Source organism: Mercenaria mercenaria, chromosome 5 (assembly GCF_021730395.1).
Source record: "Mercenaria mercenaria strain notata chromosome 5, MADL_Memer_1, whole genome shotgun sequence".
Taxonomy (NCBI): domain Eukaryota; kingdom Metazoa; phylum Mollusca; class Bivalvia; order Venerida; family Veneridae; genus Mercenaria; species Mercenaria mercenaria.
In genome coordinates, this window is record NC_069365.1 from 75,791,078 (window position 1) to 75,817,776 (window position 26,699).

At 35.5% G+C, this 26,699-nt stretch overlaps 1 protein-coding gene across 1 annotated transcript; it reads left to right on the plus strand.

The window, feature by feature from the left end:
- Window positions 1-16,896: 16,896 nt before the first annotated feature.
- On the plus strand, window positions 16,897-21,028 carry LOC123558545 (uncharacterized). The gene is made up of 3 exons (XM_045350418.2): window positions 16,897-17,850; window positions 18,057-19,098; window positions 19,602-21,028. The coding sequence occupies exons 1-3, from the start codon at window positions 16,897-16,899 to the stop codon at window positions 21,026-21,028; spliced, it is 3,423 nt and encodes a 1,140-aa protein (XP_045206353.2).
- Window positions 21,029-26,699: the final 5,671 nt, after the last annotated feature.

Sequence of the window (26,699 nt, forward strand, 5' to 3'; positions counted from 1 at the left end):
AACTACAGTTAGGGCCATTTCTAAACCGACACTTTTTAAATTCATTTTTCTCGAATATGGTTTTAATCAGGGCTGTTATATTTCGATCTTCTCAGATCGTTCAGCACGACTTTTATGTCGTGTTATTGGTACTGTTTAGTTTCTCAACATGACCATTTCGGCCTGGGTGGTTCCAATACTCCCGCTTTCATAGCTTTGGGTATTGTATAATCACCCCTTGGATATGGTGCCTGCATTTTAATTTTGTCTTTTGACAGTTCCTGTGATACGCAGGCTCCATAGCCTCAGATCCCCTTTCTAAATTCCAGTTTGTTTAGTTCTGCCCATTGTTTTCTCGTTTGGGGCAAACCCTTTACTTTATCTGGGGACCAAACGCCGCTCTTCATGGACTTACACGCCTGAACACGTGTATCATTGAAGGTTCCATGTTCACCGCCATTTGAATACATCTGCGGATGTCTCTAAATTGCTTTTTGTACTTTTAACATGTGTAAATGTTGAGTTCTACTCAACCCGGGGCTAGAGGGCGTGGACGGTAGCATGCATTTCCACTACCGTCCATGAACAGGCTCAATCAAACCGAGCCTGCAACATTTTCGTTTTTGTCGTGTTGGGCGACCTGCGAAGTTTCCACTTTTCTCTATTTTAATGTATTAGTTTGAAACTATACGTAAAGTTGTTTGGCTACATTAGCTGAACTTAGATTGTAAATTCTTTTAACTGTGACGATCCAGCGGTTTTGCGCCATGTACGTGCACGAGTTCACAAATTTGCACGAAGAAATGTTGGTAAACAAAATATCGATTTTGATTTTCATTTAGTTTGTCTAGATTTCTATTCACCCTGAAAAATTACAGTCTAGCTATAAAAATTACAATGGTTAGGTTGAATATTCAAGAGCGCAGTCGCGCAATCAGCATCTTGCAAGCCGGACATTCACTCAGACACGTAAATAAAGCAAACTTTTTTATATAGCGTTACTGTGACTGCAAATATTTACAAAATGATTTTATTCATAATAAATTATTATACAAAATGAACATTTATCAGTGAGATTTTCATATTGAGTTATTTTCTTTACAGGTTGTCCGAGTCTTTTGCATGCATGTATCCACCATGGCTAGCCTTCATCCAGCCATCCGGAATTATAAACTGTCGATGAGGCAGAGGCTTGTGCATGTTATGCCTTGGTCACAAAACCGTACGTACGAGTCCACCAATTTTAGAATCCTTACGGTCTTTATACAATCGTAGCGACTGGTCACAGTATCTACGGGCCCGTACGATCTTTTGGGGATGCAAATGTAGGATATCCGTACGTGCATCGTAGACAAGTCGTGTGGAGCTCGCAAGGAGCCCGGTCGTACGTGGGTTCGTAAGGCGCTCGCACGGTGTCCATGCGACAAAAATAAATCAGTTCGGCGTCGTCTGACAAATTTCTATTTTCAATTGTTGGATATCCGTACGGACATCGCAGACAAGTCGTGCGGAGCTCGCAAGGAGCCCGGTCGTACCTCGTACGATGCCCGTTGGCTCGTACGATGTACATGTACGTACGGTGTACCTGCGACAAGAATAAACCAGTTTGGCCAGGTCTGAAAAATGTCCATTTGTAGCCATTCAGCTGATCGTAACGCCCTGTGAGCCCCGTGAAGACATCGCACGTTCTCCGCACGGTGTCCTTGATATCAAACGGACATCGTACGTTGACCATGCGAATCCCCTGCGATAGTCGTGCGAGCATCAGCAAGCCTCGCAGTTTTCAAAATCCGTGCGATGCCCGTACGAGCTTTTCCGGGGCCCGTGCGTTTCCCGTACGGGGCTCTTGCGAGCTGCTCCCGACTTTGAAATTCTCCACGAGCTCGTTAAGAACTCGGGAGCTCGGTGAAATATTTCAATTAGTTCAAAAAATCCGTACGATACTCGTACGAGTCAACGATATCCATACCGACGCCGTACGAGTTTGCCAAAATTCGACTGAAAACCTACTCGTACGGAGCTCATAGCGTTCTTTCAATCATGGTATTATGAGAGCCATGTTAGGACACACTAAGTATTAATTACTCGGACGTACATTGTACAAACTGTTCTGTGATTCTTTAACTTTTCACTTTTTTATAATTTTGCGTTATCCTAGTTTAACAATGATACTTTTATTTGTTAAGTTTTATACCTACATGTTTATCAATCAGGATTAAATTAATGGGAAGTAAGTCTAATGTGTTAAATTCTTTTAAATATATTAAAATTTTGAACAAAATCCGTCCAGAAAAATTTCGATCTACATGGCATTATATAGCTGTCGGGTTAGAAATGGCCCTAAGTGTAGTAGCAGATTTGTTTCAGAAATTAAGCTGAATTTTAATTTAGACAAAAAAAAATCTTTTTTTAAAAAAATGGTAACAAATCGTAAAAGAACGTTTATTTCAGAACTAAAATTGTCACTGTGTTTTTAGTTTTTATTACAAAAATACTCCTGTTCGCCATCAATGAAGAAAGTATTTTTGTTGGAAATTATCTTATATTTGTTATGTGAAAAAGTTACATTCATTTGGCTATGAAAATGAGTTCAAAACAAAAAACAAATAACACTACAACGCAATCTCAAAGTACCGCAGTTCTTAAATTCAGGACTGTTATCATGATGGATATTAATATGCCATGACTGATGATAATCGCAATAATTACATAATCACCTGAATCATATCTCCTCTATTCAATTATGCCATTTATTGCAGGTATTTTACCAAAATCAAACACCAATATTCAACAACAAACAGAGGAACTATTTTCCGCGTAACCACCTTCTTCTTGTGGTCAACCAAGGGGAAATAATTGTGCTCTTGTGCCATGTTACTATTTTTAACTAAATGTTGAAAATTTTAGGAGAAAACAGTCTTCCTACAGAGTAGGTACTTTTCTGAGATTTATGTTCGTGCATTCCAAGTTGCTCAAACTAACCGCCTTTTGAAAAAACATATTTTCACTTTAGTGAAAAAAAGATGATAACTGTTTTATTATGTCAAAGCAATTAAGTTCTTTTTGTGAGGATAGATGAGTTGGGATTCCGTCTATGTTACAACCAAACCTGCAACTGCTTTATTTGCAAGATAAGAAAGTTCGTGAGATTTCCCCTTCCTAAATTCCACTTTGTTTAGTTCTGCCCATTGTTTTCTCGTTTGGGGCAAACCCTTTACTTTATCTGGGGACCAAACGCCGCTCTTCATGGAATTACACGCCTCTACACGTGTATCATTGAAGGTTCCATGTTCAGCGCCGTTTGAATACATCTGCGGATATCTCTAAATTGCTTTTTGTACTTTTAGCATGTTTAAATGTTGAGTTCTGCTCAACCCGGGGCTAGAGGGCGTGGACGGTAGGCTGCATTTCCACTACCGTCCATGAACAGGCTCAATCAAACCGAGCCTGCAACATTTTCGTTTTTGTCGTTTTTAGCGGTCTGTGAAGTTTCCACTTTTCTCTATTTTATATTATATATGTCAAATTTCTTATCTTAATATATCTTTTTAAGGTTATATCAAACATCTTTACTTGCTTAAACTAAAGCTCAGCTAGGTCAAATGTTATAGACCGGATTCTGCTTCCAGTCACAAAACTGTAAAATCTGATTGGTTGTTTCAGAGCATTGGCTTACCAATTGGAACGTATCACCGAGGTTAAAGGAAGTAAAAGTAAATATTGACCTGACAGGGAATGTTAAACAACCTTGGACGATACTAAATATACTCTAGTTAGTTTATAAATAATTCAAGTCTGTTAATAATTTCTAGTTATTTTAAATATTTCTTCTAGCTTAGACAGTTGATTAAAAGAACAATTATAACATGTGATGCTTACAGCAAATGTTTGAAATTCAAATTATGTAACATTTTCTCTTAACAGTTGCTGTTTACTGTTTTAAAGTAAGCACACTGGTGAAAGTTTTTACGTTCTCAGTTATTTGATTTGTCATGTCCACGCATGCTGGTTATGTATCTTTGCTTTTCGAACTAATTTAGTCTAAATTATTATCATTTAAAGTAGCAAAGGTCAAACATATGAAGAAAAAATAATTAATACCCCGACAGCAAAATTCATATAATTATATTGTGTTATTTTATATTAAATGTTCAGTTCTACTCCACCCGGTATTAAAGGGCTTGGACGGTAGCTTGCATTTCCGCTACCGGCCATGAACAGGCTCGGAGGCAATCAAACTGAGGCTGCAACATTTTCATTTATGACCTGTTGGGCGTGTCCCACTTTTCTATTCTGTTATCACTGCAGCGTGGCGGTAAAAAGTCTCCTCGTACTTTCAGTAAGAGCTGTTATATTTCGATTTCGATCTCTTCAGATCATTCAGACGACATTTATGTAGTATTTATCTACAGTACTGCTAAACGTTTCAGCCTTTACATTTCGGCTAAGCCTGTTCCAATACAGCCTTGAATAGCCTCGGGTTATGTTTAATCACCCTTTGGATATGGTTCCTGCTTTTTAATTTTGTCTTTTGGCAGTTTCTGTGATACGCAGGCTCCATAAGCTTGAATAGTCTCGGGTTATGTTTAATCACCATTTGGATATGGTTCCTGCTTTTTAATTTTGTCTTTTGGCAGTTTCTGTGATACGCAGGCTCCATAACCTCAGTTCCCCTCTCTAAATTCGTGTTTGTTTAGTTCTGTCCATTGTTTTTACGTTCAGGGCAAATCCGGTACGTCGCTTTTCATGGAATTGCACTCTGTGTTTCATTGAAGGTTCCATGTGCACTACCGTATGAATCTTAAAGTTATATTTTAGTAGTCTGATACAATGTAGCTTGTGTAAATGTTGAGTTCTGCTTAATCCAGGGATAGAGTGCGTGGACGGTAACTTGCATTTTCCAATAATGGGCGACCTATGGTTTTCCGACTTTTCTATTTTATTATATTTTGTACTTAAAAGACCAATCTTGCATTTTGTAAAATATAATGTAAGAGATCATTTAAGCGTTAGCTTACGTAAAGTATTAGGAGTGTAGTACTTTTTAACTCTTTACATTATGGTTTCAAAAATAAACTCAAATAGAATTGATGTTTTATTTTATGCTTAATTCAAACATTACCGTCTGTTTTAAATCTTTTTTAGTTTCACTTTGATTTTGCTCATTTAACATTTGCTATCACATCAAGTAAACTAAGCTTATATGTGCACAAATCTAAGCTTGTGTCCATATGCCTTAAATACACAGATATGAGTTGCAGCAAAGTAGCGCGAAATGAATAGAATATTTCTACTAAATAACCTCTCTTGCAGCTTCCAATGTGCCAGGTTACTGGGTCAGTATTACTCGATATAGCATTCCGAAACTCAGACACATTTGTTTTGAAGCTTTATTTTGTTTATGTTATTTCCTTTGGGTAAACGGCTATTTGGTGCAACAGGATGTAAACTAATTCGTATATTGCTGATTACAATCATTTTATGTTTATAGTTGTAGACGTATACCTGCATTGCATGTTTAGTGATCATATCGTTATGTACAAGTCCTGCTTTCAAAGTTTGAAAACTCGTGCGCGATACTTTTAACGCAAACTTATTGTTGTATATTCTAAGCATTGAAATGGTGTGAAAAGAGTCAAAGGAATAATAACCAAAATCAGATATGGTGCCTCAGAAATTTAAAAATCTGAGTATATTGAATTACCGGGAATTACCGGGAAACGATACCGTTTCAAGTTTGTTTTGAATAATAATAAAATCAAATCAACGTAACAGCTTGCAATTTTCTCACTTTGTCTCTCGCCGATGTGTGTTCGAAACCGTGGATGTAGAATACTCATGTGAGAAAGCCATAGGCCTGGGTAACAAAAGGTCGGTGGTTCTACCGAGATGCAGCCAAAGCCTAGGGGCACCTTAGGTCTTCATTCACCATCGAAAGATGGGAAGAGGTCGCGATATGACCTAAACTGTGTCGTGTGTCACTTTAAACCTACGCCCCCCCCCCCCCCACCCACCCCCCAACCCCCAACACACACACACAAATACAAAAAAGAACTTTTGGTACCGTGATCATGATTGTCGGAACCAGTAAATACCATTGTAACATTGTGGTTAATATGTGTGTGCGTGTGTGTGTGTGTGTGTGTGTGTGTGTGTGCGTGTGTGTGTGTTTGATTGCTCTTGATTTGAAACAATTAATCAGGGTGAACACACAACAACTTCATAGTTAACGTTAACGAAGAAAATATAACACAGATATAATTCAATAAACATTTTGATATGTAAATTAAATAGTAAAAGGATTTCACATCGTTTTTAACATGACTTAATTAACAATTCCTACTCTTTTTTTTCAATGCAATAATTTTTTTAAAAATTGCACTTCTCTTTTTTTTATGTCGTTCCCACGACTTAGTATCTCGTTACAACGACATACTAAGTCGTTCCCTCGAGTTAGTATCTCGTGGGATCGACAAAGAAAAGAGATGTGCAATTAAAAAAAAGAGTAGTGCATGTCACCTCTGTGCCACCGTATGAAACAGCATTTTTATTATACATGAAGTCCAGATAATTAATATATCACACATTCAGTCCTAAAGTTCACAAGGCACTACAATCATGAGTATGTTATTGGACGTTGTGTAAGCGATTTCAAGCAATCACGTTCGTAACTGTACTAAATGTAATCAGAAAGGTATATTACGTTACTTTGGAAAATGAAGCGACGAAACGGATATACCAATTTTTTGAATATAGTATGACTTAAATAAAAATCATTTCTTCGTATGATTTCATGATGAACTAGCATTTTTATTATACATAAAGTCCGGATGATTGATGTCTCACACGTTCTATAATAGGTATGTCATGTTGTATAAGCCTACAGTTCTTAAACCTTTGCATGACATAAGAGAATCCTAAAGTTCACAAGGCACTATTATCACGAGCATGTTACTGGACGTTGTGTAAGCGGTTTCAAGAAATCACGTTCGTAACTGTACTCAATGTTATCAGAAAAGTTGTAATGTGTCCATGCAGATAAACTATTTTCCTACATGTCTTTTTTCTGCAGAAAGGAAATATAATTCATATGTGTAATAAACGAAAAATATTTGAACATATACTGAACGAAACAGGTAACTATCATTTGCCACTTTGCCTATCTACAAAAATACTGAAAGTTCTTTTTAAGAAATTAAGCAAACATTTAGAATATCCTCAAAGTACGTAAACTTCGTGTTTTTAGAAAACGAGACAACTGTTGAATACCATTCATAAGAAAACAGATGTGAAGATTTTAGATTTTCTTGAAATTCTTGAAATTGTTAAAATATTTCACAAATATTAAGGTAGTTCTGCACGTTTGATTAACTGAAAATATTTGCGTCAAGTCATTCTTCCGGCCGGAAAACCTAGAATAAAGCCTGGATTCGGCGTACGGAAATGAAAATCATTTTATGAATTAATGGCAACAGATGAGTACAATTATTACAACGGCAACGTAAATATCTTTCTAAAGATAAAATATAATATCAAATAATCAAAACAGTGTTTAAAATCAGCTCGAAACGCGCGAATCTCTTAAATCACTGGCAAATATTTCGAAAACTATCACACGCACCTATATACAGTATCTTATTTCAACATGTAATAGACAATATGTTTATTTACGACTGTGAGAAGTTTGATTAAAATCTACATTGAATAAAAAATTCTATTCGCGGAAGTTTTATCAAAATTATGATATTCCTCTAGACTCCCGCAATGAAAATTTTTGTGAGGTCCAATTTTTTTCAAATCAGTCTAGCAAAAAAAAAAATGTGCATACGACCCTGTCTTTTCTATTTGCCGAGTTTTCTGAGTACATTCTGAAGTTTTGAAAAATGAGGGTTTAGTCACATTCTACATTGTAGAGCATTTTTTATCTGAACGTGCAGTTTGTTTTTGCTGTCATTTTCTTCCCTCGTAAAGATCATAATTTGTAAGTTATAGACATTTCGTGTCTGTTTGTGACATTTGTGAAAATGTGAAATAAGTAAATTTATATCATGCATCACCGAAATCGCTGAACATTTGCCATGTAATACAACATATTGCCTGGAGGGTATGATTAATTTCAAAAACGAACTTTTAGTTATTTTTACGACATTAATATAACAAATAACGGGTAAGCTGTTTTCTTCAGTCTATATTGAGGCAAGTCTTAGAAAAACAAATTATGCGAAATAAATGTTTTCTAAATGAACTGTTTTGTATTTAGAGAAAGTATTTGTATTGAATTACACATGTCAATCTTTTCCATTTAATTATGCGTACTGATAATGCTTTTCGTTTGTTGTTGTAGTTTTGAAAAGGTTCCGTGAAATTATTGTGTAATTAGAGTGTTAAAAGCATAGTTAAGTCAAAGGAGGAAACATAAAAAATTTTAAGTACTCAAAAATGTTGTTTTGCAAATGATCAGAACTATGTTTATTGATATACTTTATTCACTCTTTTCGACTAGAGAAACAATTGTCTGGTCTTCGTGCCATTGCCAACGTCTGTTAAAAGTATTAATTCTGTATTTTAATATTTTTCAAAGATAGATACAATGTATACCGAACTTGGCTAGGCAATACCGTTTGTCACACTATGTTGAACGTGCGAGTAGTATGCTAATAATGTTTATCGATATACTTGACAATGTGTGAAACTCTAATTAGAAAGAAGGGAATAGTTGTTTTTCAATAATGACTTACCATCGTAAACATATCTCAATGTCAGAGAATGTCATGCTAGTTTCGTCCGATTAAACATTCACTATATTTTCTAGATACTTCAAAAGTGAAAGAACACGTAAATAATAGATCCGTCTTTGCTTATCTAAGTATTGCGCCATTGTAGTTTGTTTGTGCTTGGGAACATTATGTCACTTATTTTAATTATGATTCCTGAACGAAAAAAAATCATATGGCTGGCTGCACATGAAATTTGTGTTTTTCCCACCTTTTGGAAACGTTAAGTTCAGACTGTTGGAAATTGAAATTTGAAGTTTGACAAGAAATGAAAATTAAAACCAGAAACAAAAACATGCAACAACTTTAAAAAATAAGCTAGGAGAGGAGTTCCATTATATGTTCGAGAGCGGGTGTGACCTGTTTTTCAAATGAAGCCATCAAGACATTAAACCATACTTCTTCCGACATCTGGATGTATTTAAGATGGACAAAAATGAATATAAAGATATTTTTAAAAGCTGTGAAAGCTTGTTAAAGTGATATTATCTCGATAAAAGGGAATTCCTATAGCTTTTTATGCGCATCTTTCTGCGCAGCCGACACTTTCTATGGAAAACTGAACTGAAGTCAACATTTGTTGAAACATGTTACAGACAATCTTAAATATGAGGAATCTTGAATGAAATAACATTTTTGATAAGTTTTATCAGTAATCAAATGTTGATTCTGGTTTATGTTGTATTGAAAAGTATCATGCCTGACTGCTATTTTTGTGGTTGTGTTTTCACATCGCATTTTAGTATAAAGACAGTGTTGTTCATATAATGTAAGATAATTGACTTAGTACTGATAAGACAATATCACCTTTCAGATTATGTAGTATTCATTTATAGATAGAATTAAGAATTTTTAAAACTTTTTTTTAACTTCTAGCAGTCATACATGTAATCAATTTGGCCAGGTTCGCGCCATTTTCCGTCCGAACAGGTGTTGTATTCTAGCGGTCTTAACATAAACTTTAACCTGGTGACCCATACATTTTAGCCATTTTTATGCTCACAATACAATAATCTATACAAAAGAAAAACAGGAAAAATTCTATGAAAGAGTTTGTTCAAAATTAAAAAAAAAAATGTTCTTCACTATGGGTATTTTTCATTGAAAAAAGTTCACAAAAGTAAATATGAAACAATATTTTTTTTATTTGTACCATTATTGTAAGGATAGAGTATTACAAATATGACTATGATATCAAATAAGTATATAATAAAATCTGTAAAAAGAAAAAAAAAACTCATTATGCTGTCTTGATGTATATTTTGGTTGATATTTAAAAAAATGCAGAAAATTATGAAAATGTTGAAAAATCGCAGGCAGTTTCAGCAACAGTGGGTGTGTTCAAAACAAATTTTCCTATCATATATGTGTATTTAAAAAAAAATCTATGAAAGGAAAAAAAAACTATAGGAATTCTCTTTAAGATAAATGAATTGTAAGACATTTTCATCTCGATAACTATACAATTTGAGGACTTACCGATGCCTAAATTGGGGCATCATAATGTATTATATGGCATGAGATCTCTTACCTAATTTTGTTGCAATTATATTGCCGCATTTTATTATTTGGCAATTTACCTAAGAGCCTTAAATATATTTAAGAAACAATTTATAGACAAGTCGTGTTTTAACGACATTAATATATGAAAAAGAGGTTATACGTCCTCGGAATAATTTCACGAGTTTTAGCTGTTGTTACTCCACCACAGTAACATAGCAAAAGTGTATACATAAAGTCATAGTCATACTGTCATAGTAAGGGGGAATAGCGAGTCAAGCATATCAAAGCATATTATTACCTTATGCTTTAACAAAGTTATCGTAGTTTGTGCAATTAAGCATTTCGGTTAGAAGTACATGTTATGACTAATAAATATTTTGTCTTAAGAGACGTATAGTTTGCTACTGTTTTTCGTTCCAAAGGAGCGTCTTATAGAGTTAAGTGCAGTAGTGCAATTGTGTGCCTTTCAAATGTTAAATTAAATAACTAGTACAACATATGCGGAAAGAACTACTGTAACAGCTAAATGTTACATTCTTTTTAAGAAATATGCTGTTTGATACGGCTATAAACAGTCAGTCATAAATGATGATCTTAATCAATGTTAACCTTTAGCCTGCTGGCGGCAAGTGATTCTGCCTTTGCGACCAGTGCAGACCAAGATCAGCCTGCACATCCGTGCAGTCTGATCATGGTCTTCACTGTTCGCTAATCAGTCAATAAATTTTCAGTGAGCACCCCTTTGAATAATAAGTGGTACTGCCTAAATTGAATGATGGACCAGTCCATTTGAGAAATTTAGCAGGGTAAAGATTAACGATTAAGCGTCTGACTCAGATTAAACACTTTTCGGCAACATTATCTAACAACTAGTTATGCTTTGATTTGGTGCATAAATATATGATCAACTGTTTGTAACTATTCATTTTGTTTTGCTTTGATCTGTTTGTGTTTTATACCCCTCAAAATAGAGTTATGTGTAATATACCGATTGAAGTGCCTGATAGGTTACTGGTACGGATCTATTTTTAGCGATAGCACTATTTACATTCCTATTAGTCTACATACTACATTCCACTGCTATTCAATTTATACTGGTCTAACTGCATCTTGTAATTAGGAAAAATATAATTTGATCTCATGTTTCATAAACAAAAACATCCGTCAACCAACAGAATAATAATAACAGTAATATTTTTGGTATTTCTGTTACATCTGTCTGATTTCAATGACAGTTGTACACACGGGCTATTTCAAATAGATTCGTTTGTTTGTTTTGGATTTAACGCCGTTTTTAACAGTATTTCAGTTATGCGACGGCGGGCAGTTAACCTAACCAGTGTTTCTGGATTCTGTACCAGTACAAACCTCTTCTCCGCAAGTAACTGCCAATTTCCCCACATGAATCAGAGGTGGAGGACGGATGATTTCAGAAACAATTTTTTTCAACAAATCGTCACGGAAAACATACGCCTCGCCCAATATTCGAACTCATGACCCCGCGATCCGTAGATCTGCGCTCTCCTTATTGAGCTAAGCGAGCAGGCTTGTTTTCAAATAAACAGAAATGTGATATAGTACTAGTATTATAGCAGAAAATATGACACTTTTATCGAATCCAGTAAAATCGAGAGTATTTAAAAAATGAAAACAAAGCATTAACAGCCATTAAGATAGTATCAATATAATGAAGTTGTGCTCATTTGCATTTGGACACGGTGACGTCGTCCTTTCATCCTTGTATTGTGATTTACATGTAACATGTTATTTCTGGCTAACTCATGTAATTTAAAATACAAACAAGAGTACTGTGATTTTATTCAAGATATTTGATACATGTTTTTATTTTAGAAAAGGTATTAATTATAAATTAACACAAATAAAATAATTTTAGTTACTATCCATTGTAACAACCATGTATTACTAAGTTTAAATCGATGGGTATGATTGTAATCCAATCAATTATTATCTAATGAGCAGAAATTTGAAATAACTGCATCTTCAACTGTTAACTAATGTTTGTAGATAATTTTCACATCCGCCCATTCTCAAAAAAGCGCTTTTTCTTTTCATATATTTTTAAATGTTGACATATCTTGTAACATTATCCTGTAAATGCTAATTACTGCCACAAGAGAAATGTGAAGAAAAAACATTAAATGTGTACTGCAGGCATACTTTTCATACCAATCTATCTCATTAACCTGATGTACTAAAGTATCATATTAAGACATGTTTACGTTTTCATCAATAAAAGTAACGATTTATCAATTGTAAGAATAAATGTTCATTTCACGGTCGTCAGCATCATTCATAATGTTGTATCACGATTCGGCGGACTAGTAATCATGTATAGCATACTTCATTATATAATCTTTTGGGGGAAAAATCGCCACAGTTATCCATTAAATTATGCGTGCTGATAATAGTTTTTTTTTTTCAAATGTGTTCTATCAGGCATGATAATTGCACAATTATATATCAGATTTCGTATTACATAATGTTGTCAGTAATATATCTCTTATTCTGTCTTTTCAATTATTCAGTTTCATAATGACGTCATTGCAATGGGAATTATATCATTGTATTCGGTGTCATCTTCAATTTGAAAACATAAATGCATGCGTTCAAACAGTAACCTTTTAATTACTTTAGTATGTGTTGTCTATGACACCTTTATTATCTGAGATATTTGAACTGCCATTCGTCTTGATACTATGATAGATATAATAATATGTAAGGAAAAACGCGGATATTCTATTATTTCTGTCGATTTGAAACAGAACGGTAGCCAGCTTTTGTTATATTGCTGTTATGTAAAACCAATAAATAAGCAGACCGAGAAACATTGGTAATCACAAATGGTATTGACTATGACAGCGTTGGACCGCTTTGGTGGTAATAACGTCGCCATAGAAACGGTAAATAATATTGTTTTTGTTTGAATCTTTGTGATTTAAGTATTCACATTCAATATGCCTTTACCTATCATATTTTTTAATTCATCAAATATGGACTAGATATAAAAGACATAAGAGCAATTGTCTGGGTATTTAATGTACACCCCTCGTTACATTTCATTTGACCTCTCATAGGCATAAATTATTTTAAAACTGGGCCAGTCGTGTCTGATTGTTTCGCTTTTTTTCTCATTATATGTTTAAATCAAACAAATGACCCCGTGGCCGTGGCCAATTGCCAGACAATGTTATACGAAATATCTAACCACAAGGCATTACTGTTTAAGACGAGGATATTCTTCAGTTTAGTTTTCTTGCATACATATACCTCAATGTTAAATATCTCAACCGCAGGGCAAGTGCAATTTTGAAGGGGCATGATTTCAAAAATTATGTAGACGACTACTACACATTAATTCATGCTAGATATCTAAGCTTTATATATAGCCTGAGGATTTAGGCTAGGGAAGTTTTAATTTGTTTCCCTATTAATGTCTATGTTAAAGTAGCAAACCCTAGGACGTGGCCATTTTGAACCATTGTGTATGATTTGAATAAATGTTTGAGACGACCACTAGACAATACTACATACCAAATATCTAAGCTCTGGGTTCGTTTTGACAAGAAAATAGCAAAAGTGGAAACTACAGAGGCGGCTCAATACGATAAAAATGAAAATGTTGCAGGCTCGGTTTGATTGATCCAGTTCATGAACGCTAGTGGAAATGCATGCTACCGTGCTAGCCCTCTAGCCCCGGGTTGAGCAGAACTCAACATTTAAACATGTTACAAGAACCAAAAACAATTTAAGAGACATCCGCGGATGTGTTCATATGGCGGTGCACATGGAACCGTCGATGTTACACTAGACTAAGGGTGCAATTCTAAGAAGCTTTATCCTTTATTTTAATTAGTACTAATATATTGTTCTGAACGTAGGCTACATGATAAAAATGTATATAGGACATCGGTGCAATTCTAAGTGTTACGTTAAAACATGTTTTATTTTAATGTTTTGATATCGGTGCAATTCTAAGTGTTACGTTAAAACATGTTTTATTTTAATGTTTTGTTTCTGTCAGATTATGAAAACATATAAAGTTTTAATTCAAAATTTAAATGCCATTTGATTAGAGTTTAAGGGAACCAGATTTTGTATATGACATCAACTGTTGTCAGATAAACATGCTCAAGCTATTGAAAAGACGAATAAAAGAAAATAAAAGCGTTTTGAACAAAAATTGAATGTCCAGTTTCATAGATTGCGTTTCGTCTGGTTCTTTATGACGTTGTGTTTGCTATTGTTTGGTATGTATATTTCATTTATTAACGTGGGTACATTCAGCCTTAATAACTCTAAAGACCGTCTACAACACAGAACTGCCAAGACGGAATCGGGTGAGTGATTCTAAATCCTAGTTTATGCGGTATGGTCGGTGTGTCCCAAATCAAGGGTCATTTTTTTAAATATTAACATTTGCCCTATTCTTTTCCATTGAAAATTATGACGTTCATTTTGTATGAACAGCAAATGAAAGGCGCCAAAGTTACAACAACGCTGCTTAGTGAAAAAAGGGCCGGTGTTTTGACGGCGTCCGCGTATAGTCAAGGAGAACGTTCCTTAGATGACGTCCCAGAATGGCCGGGAAAGAGATTTTAATGTTAAATGCAACAAATTATATGTAATTTAAAATATAACCTTGTTTACAAATGGAAAGGAAATATAATATGAATATAAAAACTTTTTTTTCGGAGCTCATGCGATTCATCGATTTGTGAATCCTATTCAGACGTTCATTTCGCATGAACTCCGAAAAACAAATCATTCCTTAAATAAATTTGTTCTATTATGACTAAATTGATTTTACTAAAGCCGCCATGGATAGTTGGTTAATATTGTTATAGTCTGAAAGTATAGAGGCCGACACAAATGCAAAATCACTTGATGTTTACAACTACTTTACAGAAATATGTACCCACGAAAATGTGTTACTTTTACCAATATTGTGTCATTCGCGTAGAAATCAGCAGCAAACTATTATCGAGAATAACTATCAGGATTCAAAGTATCTTTCCAATATGAATATTACCGCTGGAGATACCTTAAACTTACACATGAACTGAATAATCTTTTGTGTTGACAATTTGACTATGGAGATGGCAGAATTCTATCGGTAGATTTCATAGCCGTGCAAATAATAAATAAAGGTGCGAGAACTCTAATACATATCTATCCTGATCTCTAGATGGACACCCTCTTGACTGTATAACTCCTATATTGATTGCTTCTCTATTAATCGTATAGTTTTGAATTGAAAATCAAGGTACGGAACATTTGATTTCGGTGTATTCATCAACTTTAGATGTGTGTGACGTCCGCAGTTACTTCTGAGTATCTGATTGGCTGACAGTAATCCGTACTCTCTTGTGATTGGTCACAGACTCTGCATCTTCTACATAGTCCGCATCCCTTAGAAAGAACGGAATCCCTACGCATTTATCGATATATTTAGCGTTCGAACTCAGTCGGCGGCTTTCTGATTTGTTGGGTAGATCCCATAGGTTAAATTAAAGGCATCAATTCCGCATACCAATACTCCGCAGACATTACAGTTATTATTAATGATGTTTATATCCGCTGCCTCCACAGCCAAAAATATTCCCTAGCAACGACTTCCAGGGTAAACATCCGCAGACTTGATTCCGCAGACTTGATTCCACACCTTTAATTCAGAAATTAGAACAGTGTGTATTATAGCAAATATATTATTAGAAATCGGCCTCTCTCTCTCTTTATGCAGAAGATCGGTGTTGAAAGTATATCTCCTTTGCGTTCATCTCGATAGCGATCGTTGAAAGTAATCATCTCAGTCTACCAAGGGCAAAATTAAATCAGTGTTCATTACGTAAAAGAGAACAAGACGTGATTCTTATAAAGAATTTATTCAGCAAATGTTCATAAATATAATATAATCATTTGTTCTTATATATTAGGTCTACACGGAGTTTTGCTATTTATTAAAGTTGATAAAGTTTCAATGTGTATTTCCTGTGGTTATAATTCTGCTCTTATGCAAGGTTATAGACCATTATAAGTGGTCAGTGGTAATACAGCATCCATGTAAAATATCAGTTGAAAGAGCCATCTCAGTCATATACAATGGTGTTATACAAGGCGCAGTGCTAAACCATTACCTATATAACTGTTGCATATATCATCGTCTGTCAAAGGATCTAGTAGATCTGTGCCATTGGTGTTTATTACAAAATTGGCTTATTAAAAGGTTGCACACCACTAAATTCACAGATCAACTGAAAGTGATTATGCTAAATACGAATTAATTCCTATCCCTATAAACGTTATAGAGCTAACGTTTCCGTGCCATCGCTGATAATAACTGGAGACGTCGGTTCTGTAACAATTGGTGTCAGAAGTGGGATGATTCTAGTTCTGTCTAGCGTCACGAATTACAGCTTGGAACAGTGAATGTTATAACTCACCTGGAATATTTACCGTGTCTTGTGTTGAGTAGTGTCATCTTTATGCGGAATAAGAAATAGGTTATAAATAGGTCACAGAAAAAAAGCCCCCTGCTGTGCAGGTTAAATAGACACGACCTTTGACATTCATAAGTATTTCAATTTAATAAAATAAATATTGAAGATCTTATAGAGTAATCATGGCTAATTCGGATTCAGTAGTTGAATTCAATATAGGTCAAAGGGATGGAAGAGATGTAGAAGGATCCCCACATAGGCGCATATGTAATCCTGCAAATAACGAGGATGGAGAAAGAATTCCAGATCGACGACACTGTTGCCGTAGCAACAGATCGTCGATAAGCATTAATCCTGATAAATTTGATGGTGAAGATGACTGGGAGCAATATATTTCCAACTTTGAAGACTGTGCCGAATTGGGACAATGGACAGAAAAGGAGATGCTGCTGACCCTTTCGGCATGCCTTAAAGGACAAACACGTGCCTTTTACACAAGTCTTGCACAACGTGAAAAACGCACATATGGAGATCTTACCTTTGCACTTGAGCAGAGGTTTGGCAGTGCAAGACAGCAGTCTCGGTGGTTAACAAAATTCCAAACTCGTCTTAAGTTGGTGGGCGAATCAGTAGCAGCTTTTGGAGACGACCTCCGTCTATTAGCCAGAAAAGCTTATGATAATCTTGAGCCGGAAGCTCAAGAAATGTTAGCCTTGCAGCAATTCAATAAGGCTTTGTCAGTGGAAATGAAATGCCGAGTAATGGATCGGGATTGTAAGACCATTACAGAAGCAGTAGAAGTTGTTGAACGCTATCAGGATCTGCTCGGTGAATCAAACCAAGAGAGAAGAAGAAATATAGTAAGGCAAGTTGGAAATACAGGTGATGATGGAAGAGTTAAAATGCAAGATGATTACAAAGAGAGAAGAGTTAGCTGGAGAGATAAGGATACAAGACAAAATGACGGCATATATAGAACTTTGAAATCTATTCAAATAAGGCTAGATAGAATCGAGAGAGGGTCACAGGCTAGAAATAGAGACACCCCTAGGAGATGTTACAATTGTCAGTCACTTGATCACATCTCATGGAGCTGCCCAGACAGACACACTCAGAGCAATGGTGAAAGGTCATCCGTCAGCAAAAGCAATGGATCGGGAAACGATGCGACGTCCTCTCTGTAGGTCGAGGGAGGGCAAGTCAGGAATGCACAAGACGTACCGAAGTTCAGAACTGTGTAGATAATAACAAGAATATCAAAGGCAATGACGTTAAACAAGACACTGTATCTGTACAAAATCAAATTGAAATCGAATGTAATAACGATAACACTAAAAATCAGAGAACTGCTAGGATTGGTAAGCTTGGAAATAACAGTTCAAAATTTGATAATGGACTATTTGTAAATGGGAAAATAGATCAGACACCAGTAGATTTTCTTGTCGGTACTGGATCAACTGTTACACTGATCTCAAAATCTAAATTTGACCAATTAAATCGTCAACACTTACCTGCTAGCAGCACTAACATTCAAGGTGTTGATGGGACAAAAATCAACGTATATGGGCGTGATACTTTTGTTATTACCATAGGAGATGCTGAAGTGAAACACAACGTCATTGTCTGTGATATGGCTATGGAAGGGATAATCGGGCAAGATTTCATCATGAAACATGTTAAAAGCTGGGACATGGACAATCTTAAATTAAAACTTAGGTCTGGAGAGAACGTTCAATGTGTAACACAGAGTGAAGCTGAGCGTGTGTGTAGAATAATTGTAACTGGAACTCTAGAAATACCACCTAACTCATATGGATATGTCAAAGTGACAATTCCCAATTCAGAACACTTAGCTAAAACAGGTTATGTTGAAAACTGTGAATATGGTATTGAAGACAAAGATTCTGTTAGTTTGACTGAAGGTGTTGTAGATCCACACAGGACAGAACTTGGTGTAGGTGTTGTAAATAATAGTGACACGACTACTGTATTACATCCTGGACTAGGACTAGGATTTTGCAAGTCATCATATGAGGAATGTGAAAATGAAGTTGCAGACTGTGCAAATATTACAGAAGATAATACAAGTGATCAAGAAAGTCAACCTGTTCCTGAATACTTGAAAGAGTTGTTCGAGAAGAGCTCAGTGCGTTTAAATGAGGACGAAAAACCACACCTTGCCGCACTCCTTAACAAATATAAAAGTATCTTCGTAACATCAAGTGATGAGTTAAGATGCACAGATAAGGTCAAACATAAGATTTATACTGGATCTGCTCAGCATGTCAAACAGGCTCCGAGGCGACAACCTCTTGGAAAGCGTGTAAATGAAAAGGAGGAAGTTGAGCGTATGCTGGAGAAGGGGATAATCGAACCATCGAGCAGTGAGTGGTCTTCTCCTGTCGTCCTTATAACCAAGAAAGATGGCTCAACTAGATTTTGCGTGGACTTTAGAATTCTGTAACCAAAGTAGACGCATATCCCATTCCGCGCGTTGATGACTGCCTCGAGGCTCTTGCAGGCAACAAGTGGTTTAGTAGCATGGACTTATGTTCAGGCTTCTTGCAAGTTCAGATGGACGAAAACGACAAACAGAAGTCCGCGTTTTCTACATCATCAAATGGCCTTTATCACTTCAAGGTTATGCCTTTTGGTCTCGTCAATAGCCCTGCCACGTTTCAGAGACTAATGGAAAACGTGTTACGGGGAATACAATGGGTAGAATCACTCTTGTATATGGATGACATTATAACCCCAGGACGATCAGTGCAAGAGTCACTCACAAGACTTGAAAACGTCTTCAAGCGCCTTCAAGAAGCTAACCTCAAGTTGAAGGATTCCAAGTGTGTCTTCCTTTAAAAGTCAATTACTTTCCTTGGTCACGTAGTCTCCGAAGATGGTATTAGCACTGATGATAGTAAAACAGAGGCAGTCAGAAATTGGCCCATACCAGTAAATGCTAAGCAAGTAAGAAGCTTTCTCGGTTTAGCAGGCTACTATAGAAAATTTGTGAAAGGGTATGCTGAAATTGCGAGACCATTGCATAGATTATGCGAGAAGAAAGCGAAATTCCTATGGACAGAGGACTGTCAAAATTCTTTTGAAGACTTGAATGAGGCACTAACCACTGCACCAGTACTCTCTTATCCAAAACCAGAATGTCAATTCATCTTGGACACAGATTCCTCTGATAATTCAACAGGTGCTATCTTGTCTCAAGTAATTGATGATAAAGAGCATGTAATAGCATATATGTCCAAGAAAATGAACAAACACGAGCAGCAGTACTGCATCACACGAAAAGAACTTCTTGCAGTTGTTCGAGCACTTAAACAATTTCATCATTACCTGTATGGCCGTGACATACTCCTAAGGACCGATAACTCTGCAGTTAGCTGGATGCGTACTTTGAAATCACCAAATGGTCAAACAGCGCGTTGGCTCCAAGAGTTAGAAACTTACAACCTAACTGTTGTGCATCGGCCTGGCAGACAACACAGCAATGCCGATGCACTTTCGAGGGTACCATGTACATCTTGTAAAAGACAGCAGGAAATCAATATGACCAATGAAGAAGTTGCTCACGAAATCACCTCACCTGAATCCAATTGCGAAAAGCTAAACGATAAGAACAATCCCCCTGAAGAAGATGATGAATTGACACGTGATACCACAAGAAGTGAGAACGACAAAGCCGTGGCTAATGAAATCAGACCTCATCAAATGCTTTTAGATGGATGGAGTCCAACTGATATTCGAGCTGAACAGGCTGCCGATGCAGATATATCAAAAGTTTTTGCAGCCAAAATTTCTAGCAGTGCCCGCCCACAGTGGTCTGAAGTTTCAAGTGGTACATCAGTAGCTAAAACGCTTTGGCGTCAATGGGACAGATTAGAAATCAAAGGTGGCATGCTCTATCGTAAATTTGCCAATAATGACGGTTCTATAACATGGCAGTTAGTTGTGCCAAAACGTAGGCAAGACGAGGTAATGCACTATAGTCACGATATTCCGTCAGCCGCGCATTTAGGCTCTGACAAGACCCTAAACAAGGTCAGGCAAAGTTTTTACTGGCCTGGTGTTACAGAGAGTGTAAAAAAATTTTGTCAGCTATGTGACACATGTACAGCCCATAAATTATCCAAAGAAAAAACTAAAGCCCCATTGGGACAATATATAGTGGGTGAACCAATGGAACGTGTTGTAATGGATATTCTTGGTCCCCTTCCCCAAACAAATAACGGTAACAGGTTTATATTAGTGATCTCAGACTGGTTCACTAAATGGGTAGAATGTGTACCAATTTCAAATTAAGAAGTGGCTACCGTGGCTGAAGCATTCGTTAACAATTTTGTGGTCCGTTTTGGTGTACCTTTACAAGTATACACTGACCAAGGCAGTAACCTCGAATCCCAGTTATTCGCAAAAATGTGTGACTATCTCAATATTGAAAAGTCCCGAACAACAAGCTTACACCCACAAACCAGTGGATTATGTGAACGTATCATTAGAACAGTCATTTCAATGCTATCCGCATACTGTGCATCCGATCAAACCAACTGCGACAAATACTTGCAGTTTGTCATGATGGCCTACCGCAGTTCATGCCATAACTCTACTCAAGTCTCACCAAATAAAATGGTATATGGGCGCGAGATTGTGTTACCCTTAAGCACCATGATTGACATCCCAGTAAATGATGAATATCAGTCTCAGTCATGTTGATGAGTTAAAACATAAATTTGTCATCATACATGACTTTGCTAGGAAGAATATTCGAACTGTCGCGAATTACCAAAAACGTCACTATGACACTAATGCAAAACAACGACATTACCAAAAGGGTCAATTCCTTTGGCTACATGATCCCACTCGAAAGAAGGGTGTTTGTACAAAACTTGTCAATAAATGGAAAGGTCCGTATATAGTTACAGAAGTCATAGATGAGCTAGTATGTCTAGTCAAAAGATTAAAGAAACACAAGGCAAAGGCATATCATATAGACAGATTGTGGCCATACTCAGGTGTTAATGTTCTCGCTTGGTTGAAGCGAGAACTTCAGAAAATTAAAAGTGCTCAGTAATCACAACAAAATTAACAACTCCCGTAAAAGAATGATAAGGGAATAAATAAATAAAAAAATAAATAAATAAAAGTGATAACAATAAACAACAACAGTGAATAAATAAATTTTGTTGTTCATGTTCTTGTTGTAATCTCATTTGTTTTAGATAATGTTTTATTATATTCTCTTGTGTAGGACTTGAATTCTAGAAAGTAAAGCCCTTGGTAGTACAGTAACTGATAGATGTTGCCTAATTAAATATCCTTATCCAGGAGGATAAGTTAAAACAAAGGAGGGGGAAGTGTTATAGTCTGGAAGTATAGAGGCCGACACAAATGCAAAATCACTTGATGTTTACAACTACTTTACAGAAATATGTACCGCGTATTCGCGTAGAAATCAGCAGCAAACTATTTTCGAGAATAACTATCAGGATTCAAAGTATCTTTCCAATATGAATATTACCGCTGGAGATACCTAAAACTTACACCTGAACTGAATAATCTTTTGTGTTGACAATTTGACTATGGAAATGACAGAATTCTATCGGTAGATTTCATAGCCGTGCAAATAATAAATAAAGGTGCGAGAACTCTAATACATATCTATCCTGATCTCTAGATGGACACCCTCTTCACTGTGTATCTCCTATATTGATTGCTTCTCTATTAATCGTATAGTTTTGAATTGAAAATCAAGGTACGGAACATTTGATTTCGGTGTATTCATCAACTTTAGATGTGTGTGACGTCCGCAGTGACTTCTGAGTATCTGATTGGCTGACAGTAATCCGTACTCTCTTGTGATTGGTCACAGACTCTGCATCTTCTAAATAGTCCGCATCCCTTAGAAAGAACGGAATCCCTACGCATTTATCGATATATTTAGCGTTCGAACTCAGTCGGCGGCTTTCTGATTTGTTGGGTAGATCCCATAGGTTAAATTAAAGGCATCAATTCCGCATACCAATACTCCGCAGACATTACAGTTATTATTAATGGAGTTTATATCCGCTGCCTCCGCAGCCAAAAATATTCCCTAGCAACGACTTCCAGGGTAAACATCCGCAGACTTGATTCCGCAGACTTGATTCCGCACCTTTAATTCCGCACCCTCAAGTATTATATAGAGAACAGTGTGTATTATAGTAAATATATTATTAGAAATCGGCCTCTCTCTCTCTCTTTATGCAGAAGGTCGGTGTTGAAAGTATATCTCCTTTGCGTTCATCTCGATAGCGATCGTTGAAAGTAATCATCTCAGTCTACCAAGGGCAAAATAAAATCAGTGTTCATAACGTAAAAAAGAACAAGACGTGATTCTTATAAAGAATTTATTCAGCAAATGTTCATAAATATAATATAATCATTTGTTCTTATATATTAGGTCAACACGGAGTTTTGCTATTTATTAAAGTTGATAAAGTTTCAATGTGTATTTCCTGTGGTTATAATTCTGCTCTTATGCAAGGTTATAGACCATTATAAGTGGTCAGTGGTAATACAGCATCCATGTAAAATATCAGTTGAAAGAGCCATCTCAGTCATATACAATGGTATTATACAAGGCGCAGTGCTAAACCATTACCTATATAACTGTTGCATATATCATCGTCTGTCAAAGGATCTAGTAGATCTATGCCATTAGTGTTTATTATAAAATTGGCTTATTAAAAGGTTGCACACCACTAAATCCACAGATCAACTGAAAGTGATTATGCTAAATACGAAGTAATTCCTATCCCTATAAACGTTTTAGAGCTAACGTTTCCGTGCCATCCCTGATAATAACTGGAGACGTCGGTTCTGTAACAATATTAACTTATTTTGTTGGAATTAATCTTACAATTAATATGTTTGGCTTTCTGATCGCATAGAGCTGCAATAAAATTAACCAAAATAATAAGTTGCTATTTTAAACAATCCTGCTTAATATGTTCATCCTCTGTTACCATATCATATACTTCTAGTTACACATTATTATCATATATGTACATATACATGTTCATATTTCCTCTATCATATGACTAAATTTTTCATTTGTATGTTACACTATTACCATGTATATACACGTGACATGTTAAAAATGTTTAAAGATGTATTTAGACGATGTACTTATGTATAAGTTTTAATAAAAGTCTGTTCTGTTCTGTTCTGTTCTTAAAGCTTATTCTGGGCTATTTTATGTTCAGCGTTTTGAAATCTACAATTTGTAATGTTAAAATTTACATTACATAGAATATGCAAAAGGAACCTTACACTAATAAAACATTAAAACATGACTGTCTTTTAATATTAAAAAGCATCATTTACAGCAAGGAAATCAAAATCGCGTGTTCTTGCTTTTCTTTCTTGAAGTGCTTTGAACTTCTTTACAGTTTTGATCATGAACAAAAACTACTTAATTATATTAACTGATTAATATCTAAGAAATAAAATAACAATATTGCATATTAGTTACAGATAAATGAATAGTGAGATTTTACTGCTTCTAGATATGAAATATGCTTTCATCAAGTTTGTGTTTGAACGCCTAGATCTGGCGCAATACCAGTAACAAGTCGGCATGAATAGGTAAAAATTTCAATTCTTGTACAAACGCGTGCGAAGAAAGTCCGTTTACAAAGTGGTAAGGGTCTAATGAAAGCGAGATGTTAATTAATGTGCATACAAATGTACTTTCTGTAGTAAGTTAAGAGATAGATTTCATAAAAATTCAGGACAGTCACGTGTATCGAATTTTTGTACATAGTCATAACCAACTGTTTAAAATTGCCCGGAAATGCTCGACACACGTAAATGTTCTAAACTTCATATGTAGGTTGAATAAGTTATTTTGAATGTGGCTAAATCACGCGACGATTGCATGTTTTGAATGGTGACACCACAGAAAAGAATGAAATCCTACGCGTAGATTGCGCATATCTCAACCTATTTAGTAAGAATATCCATTATTGTTTACATTTTATTGAAAAGTCTGTGTTCTTTGAAGTAATATTCGAAAGGCCTGTCTTGATCGGTGAAACGAATTCAATGTACTTCAACATGTTCAATTACAGTTATATGAATGCATGCATTTTATTACACTGAACAAGTTTTGACGAATTTAAACAGGGCATGTCTCGAGCATGTGTATCTTCAGCAAAACCTTGTTTGTTATTATTTAGTGCTACAAAAAAGCAGTGCATCCTTCATACTGATACGTACATTGAAAAGAAATATTAAGACAAAACTTTTGATTTCTGCAAGTGACTAGCTTAGATCCAAACATCAATCAAACTGACTTCTTATTCCGTAAAGAAGTATATAAACAAGTACCTGTATTTTGAAATTATGTTTCTTCAAAGCTGATACGCTATTCAACGAAACATATGGAAAACACTTGTTTAATTAATCTTATATTTTTGTTAATTCTTTTTAACACAATGCGCAAGAATGCCTTTTCACGTCTTTTCTGGATTAGTAATTAGCATATCGTGATAACATCATCACATATTTAGTGCAAGTCGTGCTTTTGATTGATGGAAATTATATCTGAAATAATTGAGAAACAGAAAAAAAGGATTTCCTTTACTTGTTCATTTCTTCAAATATTGATTCATTCACCACTGCGACTCCTTCAGAAGACTCTTAGTACATTTAATTTAGTGCAATATATAGACATTCCTAATTCGGAAGCTTGCCAAGTTCTTTAGTGTGACAGGAGTACAGCAGCCATAGACAGACTGTTATATGCCTACCGTTTACACATACATACATTGCCAAATGTTTCTTTTTGTTGGGGAGGGTTGGGGTCTGTGCTCTTTGAGGTGAGCTGTTCATACTGGAACTTTTACTTGATTTATACATGTACATGTATCCAGGCATAGGTAGAATTTTCAATGATAGACTGTAAAAAAATAATTTGATTGTAGTGTGTATTACAAGTTTTCAAAAGTGCTTTCATCCGTAATTAGTACTAAACAAAAATACAACTGATTTTTAATAAAATAAACTTCAGTTTGTGTATTAAGGTATCTGACAACTACACCAAAATTCATAGACGGTAAAGTGTACAGACAATTAGGCGAAACTGAAACTATAGAAACCTGATTGAATAGACTAGCCACTAGACTGATAATAATATATTTCTACATTTTTCCTTTTTGGATGAATTTGATTTCATAGAGACAAAATCCAGTCTATTTTAGATATTTTCACAGAGGAATGATGTTGAAATTATTAGGATATTGGACATAGAATATAGACTGGCTCAGTTCACTACATTTAATCATAAAATATAAAAAAAGATATATCATAGTCTAGGAGCTAGTCTAATGATTAAACAGCTCTCTGGAAACGCTGCTAAGGAACAAAAATCGGACACAAAACCCCTGTAAATTCATTGCAATGTTTAAGAACAGTGTAGATAAAGGTTACCCATGCAGAATGTGCTAACACAGGTTACGTTACGAAACAACGACAGGTAAAATCATATAAAGTCACATGTTAATATACATGTGAAGAAAAAATTGCAACCCACGCACACTTATACGGAAAAAATACAAAGAAAACAATCTTTAAGGTGCGGGTATATTGAATGATGAACGTCAAGTAGTGCGATCGTCGGTTTGTCTAACTGTACAGTAAATTAACACAAATGTGAAAGGAAGAGCAACTGAATTTACTCTACAATTATTTCTTATATACTGGATCAGTCTTTTTATTTCTGTAAACATGAAGGTTATTGGAATTATGTAATAAATGTTGATTATAATCAATGCTGAAGCATCTGAATCAAAGCAAAGGTTATAGGGGTAGCATGATCCAACAACTAGTAATGCTTTGAATGTGTGCATTAATACAAATATAGCTGTTTTAATTGCTTCTTTGATCTTATCTGTGTGTTTATATCTAATGCACGGTACGAAGAGGTTAGTAG

What these genes read in the sequence shown, in the direction of transcription:
- LOC123558545 (XM_045350418.2), top strand. Translation starts at nt 16,897, where the DNA reads ATGGCTAATTCGGATTCAGTAGTTGAATTCAATATAGGTCAAAGGGAT. An exon ending in GCAATGGTGAAAGGTCATCC is followed by an intron (nt 17,851 to 18,056) that starts GTCAGCAAAAGC and finishes ACTAAAAATCAG; the next exon opens with AGAACTGCTAGGATTGGTAA. An exon ending in GATAATCGAACCATCGAGCA is followed by an intron (nt 19,099 to 19,601) that starts GTGAGTGGTCTT and finishes TTGGTCACGTAG; the next exon opens with TCTCCGAAGATGGTATTAGC.